Here is a 9629-nt window from a genome sequence, read left to right as displayed (position 1 = left end):
GGAATTTCGACACGTATATTATATAAAAACACGTGCGTATTCGAATGCAGCGTTGTGTCAAAATTTCAAAGGAATCGGTAGGAACAAACAAACATTACATTTTTATTTATATAGATAGATAGATGATGATCTGCTTTAGTTCATTTTCACAGAAAAAGCATAATGCCTTACAGAAAAGCAAACTTAGAGCGTCGTACTCGTAGCACCATCTGTTGGACGTAAAAGCCTTAACCTAGATTATATATTTTAATTTATATGAATGTTTAACGGAATAATATACAGCCTATGTCCACCCTGAGGTTTCATTCTAAATATTGGTGAAAGAATTTTTGAAATTGGATGAGTAGTTTCGGGGATTACCTGCTGCAAACAAACTTACTTACATAATACTTACAAACATTACCTCTTTATAATATTAGTATAGATCACTATTAACCAACTTCGCATTGAATTTTCATTGATGTTTAGCCTAACAATTTTTTTTTTAAATAATAATTGTCACTATTGTATCGTTAAAAATTATTTTAAAATTATTTTATTGCTCATGAAACAAACAACCACTCATAATTAGAAAATTAAGTCTCGTTTAAATATTGGCCTCCCTTGAATGGTCGAGCCATTGATGCCAGCTAAAACATGCAAATATTTAACAAAAATAATATTAAAGTAGCCAAGATATAGCCAAATATTGTAATGACACATCACTAGTGGACATTTGAAATTCGCCGACTAGAACGGTCGGTTAACCGATGTGACGGTTAATCGGGGGTTAGATAATTGATGCTCTACTGTATTTCTTTTTATTTTATACAGATTCTTGAAAGGCCTGAAACAGTATTTATTGGATGTATAGCCCTTAGATTTTCTCCATTAATTCAAACCATTCTTGAACATTTATATGAATGGATATTAGCTTTTGGCAAATGCTTGAATAAGGATGCAAATGAAGAAATGATGACTTTGAAGACAGAGTTTGAGGTAAATATGTGGTTTGACTTTTTGATATAATATAATATATAGAGCATTACAGGACTGAGCTAAAGAATATTTAATTTTACTGAATTTTAGTGTTTAAAAAAGGAACTAGATAGACCTCCACAAACATTAGAAGAGTTGAAATTAGTGTTAGAGACAATTACTAAAATTCGAAATATGTCTTTTGAGATGGATGTTTCAATTAAAAATCTGGAAGAAAAATATCGCACACTTGTAAATAATAATATATATGTAAGTATTAATGTAAACTATAACATTTATTTACAGTAATTAAAATCTTGTTATGTAAGAATAATTGAAAATGAATTTAGCACTGATTCATAACAGTTTAGTTATTTTTTTTATACTGTACTTTGTTTTGTTAAACCATAACATAAATACAAAATTTTTAATAATAAATTCAACAAAATGAATTGCTTTTGCATTATTAATAAATATATCTTTAATATAAAATTTTATTCTTTTTAATAAATTATTTTTAAAGTATTTTAGTTAGATAACAAATATGAATTACAGGAACAATTATGGTAATAAAATAGATTTTTTTCAAATGAGAAAGATTTAAATGTTTAAAACATTATTATAAAATAGAATATAATAAACCATTTTACAAGATACAATACTCACCAGAATGGCATTAGGCTACAAGATTGGTATTATTCATTTCCTGTTACCTTTTCAGCACAGAAGACAATAAGGAATGATTCAAGTGTTGAATAAATATGTTTAATTTTTGAGAATAAAATTTATTTTATTTCTATAAATATAATTTTTGAAGTGTAAAAAATAATAATTATGTCTTTAGTGTGATTTATTTTTTGTGTTGCTCAAGAAAATATAAAAATAAAGTAATAGTGGCAGCTGTTGTTTTACAATAACAATGTTTGTTTTTGTGTTAAAATGCCTTGTACATGTAACTTAACATACCTGTATGTACATAATACATACATGCATACATAACATACATAAGATAAATAAAGAATAATGTGAACAATGTATAAATTGTAACTAGATTTTATTTCTTTTTAGAGTATATTTTAAACAGAATTGTCATTATTTAGTTTTGTCAATTACAAGTTTTTTCCATAAAAGTTGTGTAAAGCTGTTAAGCATATAATTATCATCAAATAGTTTATTATGTACCATATTTTAATATATTTAATTAAAGAATGGTTATAGAATTTGTATTGTAAAACATAGTATTTAAATTTCTGTAATTTTTCATAACAGAAGTTTTTTCATAATAAATAAATAAAACAGAATTTTTATTAAATTTCTAGGTCTCCACAGAAGAACTGGAATCAGTAAAAAGTATTGAACAATTTTGGAATGATCTTGTTTATTTATCAAAAAAAGTTAATTTTTGTCTTCGATCTATTAAGAAAAAGTTTACACAGGTAATATATATAATTCTAAATAAATAAATAAATATGTAAATAAATAAATAAAATTATAAATATATATATTTATTTATTTATTTAGAATTTCAAGTATTTCACAAATTAGAAGGAAACAAGTTCTCGAAATGTTTATAACATGAAAATAACTGGCTGTACTAAATAAGCTAGTTATAATAGTAATATTAATAGCTCCATAAAACATTGGAAAATTTTTGTGATTTCTGAAATGTCAAAAAGTACTCTTGTTGTATGAAATAACTATTTAATGGCATTGGTTACTGATAATTATAAAGATTTATTTTTAACTTTTAATTGCTGATATGACTGAGATAGACATACCAACAAGTAAAAATCATAAAGAGAAATTATTCTATTGGAAAATTTATAAAAAGTTCTTGATGATATATATGTGATTTGTCTCTTAGCTATCTCTTACTTATTTACAGTTCTTTTACATAGATAATATGATTTATGGATAGGACCATTGAGAGGGAAATTGGAAACTTTTTTGTTCCTGGAGAAAACTTAGTGACCTGAAGTGGTTCCTACTCTTATAAATTAATGTTATTTTTACTAGCAAAAAATAAAATATTTAAGACTACTTTTCATTAATAAAGAACATTCTACATATTTCATTTGTTAGCACAGACTGCTTTGCCAGTTTTTTATCTCTGGACACCATACAAAATCTTGATGGCCCTGTTGATGAATGTGAGAAACATATATTATTTTATAGTTTTGACATATGTGAATTCTTCCATTACATTTTTGGACACAAACATCTATTTTGAAAACATACAGCTAAAATTTTTATTTCCCTAACTCATCCAGTTTTCTATTTTGGTATTCCTTTCTTCAAAGCAACAGGAACTACATAGGCTACTTGAATTTCTGAATTACATATGCACTTAAATCATTTGTGAAGATTTTAGTCTACTGTATCTTTTAAATCTTTAGTTATCTCAAAGTTGTTACAAAAATCTGTTTTCATTCTAACAGTTCAAATTAAGTGGAACAATTAAAATAAAAGTAATAGATGTTCTTTTATAGATCTTAATAATTCCATTTTACTTTAAATAAAAGTAATAGAGCTTGGATTCAATCTATCTGTGAAACATTCTCTATGAAATGTGTTTTCATTTAATATTGAATAACAGAATCTAGTATCAATTTCAATAATAACTACGTTTTCATTGAATGAAAATGTAATTATTATTGAAAAAGATTTATTGAGTTATCTCACTTCATTGAATGAATTTTTTAACATCAGTACTAAATACAGTTCTGAATTCAAAGCAATGAATTTCATTCTCTAACAATGCATGGTACAGTACAAATGATTGATGACATATTGATTGGTAGTTATTTTATAAGATTATATGACAGGACAAAATTACCTCATATTTCTGAAAAAGTGAATTAACAGAACAAATAGGGGATGATCTTTTGGTTACATGGATCGCTATGTACAGTACTTTCAGCATAATAGAACTTCTTCCTCATTTTATCCATCTTGTGATGCAACATTTCAATGACACTTTTTATAATTATTGATCATTCTTAGTAAAACCAGTAATTAGTTCTCAAGGTCTCTAGACCTAACCCTGTTAGATTTTTGTTTATGGGGTTAGATAAAGATTAAAGTATATAGAAGGAAAATAGACTTCTTCAAGAATATGTGATGGATTTCTTCCTGTGCAACTTATACTTTCCATCTGCCTAACCGCTTAAAGTGAGCAGATCCATATCTTATAATGCAAAGACTATTTTCTCTGTCCATTTTGCCTGCCCCATCCATCTGTCCACCCAAGTAAGTGCTTACTCTTATATTTAATATCTAATACACCTTATATTAATGCCATTTTTTTTTTTTAAATTAACATTACTGAATGCTATGATTTTGCTTCAATGATTTCTATCATAAATATTCTAATATCCATTGAGATAAAAACAACTTTATTCTAAATTTAGCATAAAATTTAGAGTAAAGGCAGATGGTGCCATAAGTAACCAAATATGGTTATATCCAAATTAACAGGTTCTTGAGGCGAGGATCAGATGAAGGTCCAGATAGCATAACTAGCAATGTCACCATGCAGTAAGCAGATGTTGTGGGTTAAAGTCCCACTTTGGGCCGCTTATTTTCTTCCAGAACCTTCTAAATTAATTATTAAAATATTAATTTAATTATAAGTATTAAATTTAGCAATGGATGGCACCTAATGCCTGTCTATAGTGCCAAATTAATAATAATAATAGTAGTAATATAGCCCAATGTAATCCAGCAATCATTTGGCTTTAATATATAACTATTGGGTTTAAGATGTTTATGTTTTCACACAAAAATCAAAATTCATATACTTGAAAGATTTTAGGAATCGAAAAGTTCAGAATCAGATGAAACATTTTTTAAAACTTTTATTGTCTTGGTTTCAGATCTCCAATTGTAGTCTGCTCTGTTTAGAAAAGATTATATTTGAATGCGCAATTATTTATTGTGACATCATCATAATGCTCTTTACCTCAATCAGTAGTGGCTTACCAATGTACTGTACATCATACTTTTCCTTTAACAAAAGGGTCATGCCAGTCATTAACACCTTTCAGGGGAAAATTTTTGAATTGAAATAACATGACCTCTGGTTTGCAATGGAAGTTCATATATAGTTAATCAGGTCTCCTGCCCCTACAGTTTCCATATATGGTCTCATCTTCTATCTATCAACTCTGCTCTTGAGATTAAGGAAAGACAGATGACAGTGGGAATTTATGGGTCTACAATTTTTTCAAATTGCAACCCAGTAAATTTTGTGCCAACTGGATTTTTAACCCTTTAAATTTTTCAAGAGTTTGCTTTTTGGCTTTATGCTCTATTTTTATCAATATATGTAAAAATGAAAGAGGTATATTGTATATTGTTCTATATCAGTTGATTTCTGCATTCTTTCTTTTCCNTATTTATTATTAACAGTGGAACCGCATACCAGAATTTGGAAAATGTTGAAGAAAATAAGACATTTACTGGTTCCAAATAATATGATATATCACATTGTCATTGTATTAAAATATTATGCTCAATAGTTTTAGTTTTTTTAGTTTTTACTGGGGAAGGAAAGTTCTAGTCCTTCTTTCTGTCAGCCTTGGTGTGATAAGCCCTCCAAATTGTTAAATCCTATTTTTTAGGTTATCTAACTCTATCTAATTCCAAGACGGTGTTGGAGATGAACTTTCAACAGACCCTTTATACCAGATTGCTGGAAATGAACTTTTTATTGAACAGTTGTCTTTGACCCTCCAGAGATGGTTGTAGTGCCTCTATTTATGTAAGCATGATTTTCTATACAAATAAATGCTTTAAGTTTGGAAATTCAGTCTCTGCGTGAGCCTCTTTGTGTTCTGCAATCACTACCTCCATACGTCCAAGTACTTCTCATGTCATCCTGACAGATTGCGGAAAAAGCGAAGATCATAAGCTTCACCTAAGACAGACCTAGGCGAGTGGCGTTGGGCCTGAAACCTTACACATGCTAATTAATTGTTAATTTCAGTCTGTTATTATCAACAGTGTTAACCAACTTGTTCTCGAATACTCAATACCAATTTGTTACTAATTACTCTATAATCTGTAAAAGGTAAATAGGCAGTATTGTGATACCTTATTTTTATTTTTGCAATAACTTGTATTAGTTACTTGTTCTTGAGAACTTGATTCTCATTATACAGTTTTGTCATACTCTTATGGTGGTTGTTATACCTAGAGGCAATTTTATTTATTTGCCCACTAGTAGAATCTTAATTTTCCATTTTATTCAGGTTAAATTATGTTTTTTGTAGTCAAAAACTCTTCCATTTCTATATTAGACAAGTATAGTAAAAGGATATTAGGACTTATACCCCTTAATATAGAAAATCACTCTGTTCTGAAGTTTTTCTGTTTAGACAGGATTTCATTTTATTCAGGTTTCATTTTAGGTGAGTTTTACTCTATTATGAATATGAAAAACTAGATAACATTCAAAATAAACTTTTATTTTAAATTTATCATCATTAAAATTAAGAATTTTGTATTGTGCTTAAATTTTTTATATGGTTAAAATTGTTTATTTAAATTTATTTTTATAGAATTTAATAAGTAAAACAGCAAAACCGTATTTGGGACAAGACTATGTCTCAGAGACTCACTACTAAGCGGAATCACTTTGACGGTCAAGGCAGGTCTTGTTTTCATTCTCCAATCTTCTTTGGTATCACTGCTTTTGGGCGCGATTGTTCAAATTTCGCCGGCCACGATTATGAGGTCGTCCACGATACATTTTCGATAAAATTAACCTATCCAATTTTGAAATTTCTCTCTGTTGCATGTTGAATTTTTGTCGATGCGTAACAAAAACTTCCTGTTTTTGAAAACAATAATCGTGGCTATTGTATCGTCTGAAATTATTTTTTTATTTTGCACAAACAATATACAATTTAACCCAATTATAATGTCATCGGATGTAAAGACAACCCTAATATAACGTCAAATTTTTATTGGTCCCACGATTTTACTATACTAGATAATTTTAAAAAACCCACATGTAACAACATAAAACCGTTTTAACGTCATATTTGAAGCACTCCAAAATTTACAAAATTAGATTACAAATTTTATTTAATGTAGAAGAAACTACGTGTTCAGTCCTAAGGTCAGAGTTCACTTCTTAGAATGACTGTGGGTGGTACTCTCCCCCACCTGACTTCGGTGGGGTGAGATGCCTGTTTGTAGAAGAGGATTGCCATTTTGGATTTTATTTTGACTTGGTTCTTGTTTTTTTTATGCGCAAATGATTTGGGCACCTAATACTCTGTGCCAAATATCAACTCTTGACATGTACTCCTTCATACCTCTATGCTGGTAACAAAATGGCAGTACGATTTTATAAACAAGACAGTCTTCTCAATAATGTAAATTCATTTAAAACAGTTGTATTCATGAAGCCATAGATTACAATAAAATGTATTTATATCCAATAGTAGTAAAATCAATAGATATTAAAAAGTTTTGGACTTTAAGATAGAAATTTGTTGAATTAATAGTCCATGTTAAAAGATTTGAATATTTATTTAAATATATACTGATAATAAAATACACAAAATAAAAATTAGTAAAAAATAAAATTAAAATAAATACAGGCATTTTTTTGTTAAGTGCAATTTTTCCAACCACAGATTTGAAATGTATTATTTCAAATACACTTTCTACCAAGAATTGTTTAATATTTTGATTTTACTGATCATTTATACTTTATTTTAAAACAAAACAAAAAATAATCCTTTCTACTTAAAAAAATGTCAAAAATATAAAATATTGAAGACATATACAAAAAAAAATTCTTTCAGTCTTCTTTAATGTCCTTTCAATTATTGAAACACAATTAACATTTGTAGAGTTGATCTTCAAGCTCTTCCCACCTATATTTATATAAATTAATTAAAGGTACATTGTGATGTTGATTATCTTCAAAAATTTTCACATCATAAAGAAAAAAATTCTAAAAAATTTTTCTTTACAATTTTTTTAACAAATAAATTTTTTCTTTAACCAATTCACATAAATATACGCAGGAAAGAGCCTATAAAGGAAGGTTGACTTTGCCAAAGTTGATTGTGTTCCAATAATTGCAAAAGGACATTAAAGAAGACTACAAGAATCTTTTTGTATATGTCTTCAATATTGTACATTTTTTAAATATATATTTCATCCTGGATTTTTAGAAGTTTTTTCTTTATAATGTGAAATGCTTTCTACTGTTTCATCATTAGCAGTATAAAATAATACTTTTTCTATTAATAAGGCAATAGAAGTTAAAATTGAACTGATAATATTTACACTCACTGCAATAATCAAGGTAATGCAAACAGTATATGATTTTAGTGATCATTATATAAACATTTATCCTATCACTCAACATAGTTTGAACTTTAAATGAGGATTGGAAGCATTGTGGATGCTCTATAAAGAAATTCAAAAATATTTCAAAAGCAAAATAAACCAAACTTCAATTTTCAGAATTTTTTGAAACAGAATTGTGATACTTCTCAAACAATTCAAAACACTTTTATAATCTGTTTTCATTTTTTTAGTTTATAAAAATTTTTGTTACATTATTTTATTTTTGTTGTAAAATTAAATTTTTTATTGTGTAATATATATTTAGTGTCATGGTTATCCTTCTTCCCTAACTCTTTATTTCTTAAAGAATCGAGTCTGTTTTGCAACTGTGGTTTTATCAATAATGTCAGTTTTTTGGGATATAACCTTTATAGTTGATGAGGGATGCCTGTATTTATATTATTTAGAATTTTATTTAATTATGACAATATTACGAGTGGTTATAATTAAATTCTCCTTACTCAAAGCCCAGTGGAACTGATTCTAATGGACACACAAGGTGCGTTCCATAAGTAATGCGACTAATTTTTTCACAACACGACCATATGCCGTAGCTAGTTCTAACCTGCTGTGCTAGGTGGGGTGTTAGTTTCAAAACTCACCCGGTCTCGTTTGCCTTGTAGTGCTACAGCACTAATTGTATTGTAAACAAATGTAATGTCTTGTTTCGGTTTATCTCGTATCAGATTATGGATCCGAGTATGTAAAATTTTCGTTCATGTCGGAAATCACCTTTTTGTGGTGTGTGCTCACTGATTGGGTGAGGGTTATAAACGTAGTAATGACGTAGTATGTATCGGGGAGACGGTATAAAAGGGGTGGTTTGCCTGAAGAGCGGACTTTTCTCTTCTCAATTTTGGATTCTGGAAGTTCTGACAGGTTGTTTCGCTGGATCATCTTTGCTACGAGAAAGGGAGAAGGAATGAACTGCTGAAGAGGCTAACTAAAATCCAACTCCATCCACGTGGACATTGTGAAGTTCGACTGAATAGAGGTTCCCAAAGGAAGAGAACATCAACACGAACAATTGTAAGGTGATATTTCTTGTGTTATGTCGGGGATAAAGCAAACCCTCGTGGTATGTAATTAGAACAGATCTTGTATATGTTTCGCGGTTGGAATTGTTCGGTTCAATTCGGCTAGAGTATTTAACCTGAACTGTAAGAGACCGTGATAGTGTAATCGTCACAGAATAAACACGCTTGTTTTCTTTGTTTAACAATTTTGTCATTGTGAAGTCCTTATTCTCCGTTGTCATACCCAACCCTAATACCTAGTATACCCAGGTATACCGGGGATAA

At 28.7% G+C, this 9629-nt stretch overlaps 1 protein-coding gene across 1 annotated transcript in view; it reads left to right on the top strand.

Annotated features, from left to right (window-relative positions):
* Positions 1–9629, top strand: part of LOC111631552 (dynein heavy chain 10, axonemal-like) — a gene marked incomplete at its 3' end in the record, with an annotated part of 405219 nt that overhangs the window by 159058 nt on the left and 236532 nt on the right. Inside the window, exons 23-25 of the mRNA XM_023375809.1 lie at positions 814–978; positions 1069–1227; positions 2277–2393. Coding sequence (XP_023231577.1) covers positions 814–978; positions 1069–1227; positions 2277–2393 — 441 coding nt within the window. The remainder of the gene's footprint in view (positions 1–813; positions 979–1068; positions 1228–2276; positions 2394–9629) is intronic.

Source organism: Centruroides sculpturatus, unplaced genomic scaffold (assembly GCF_000671375.1).
Source record: "Centruroides sculpturatus isolate CEXI.00-Female unplaced genomic scaffold, Cexi_2.0 scaffold686, whole genome shotgun sequence".
Lineage (NCBI taxonomy): Eukaryota > Metazoa > Arthropoda > Arachnida > Scorpiones > Buthidae > Centruroides > Centruroides sculpturatus.
The sequence above is the reverse complement of the archived record's forward strand: the minus strand, read 5'-3'. Positions and strand labels throughout refer to the sequence as shown.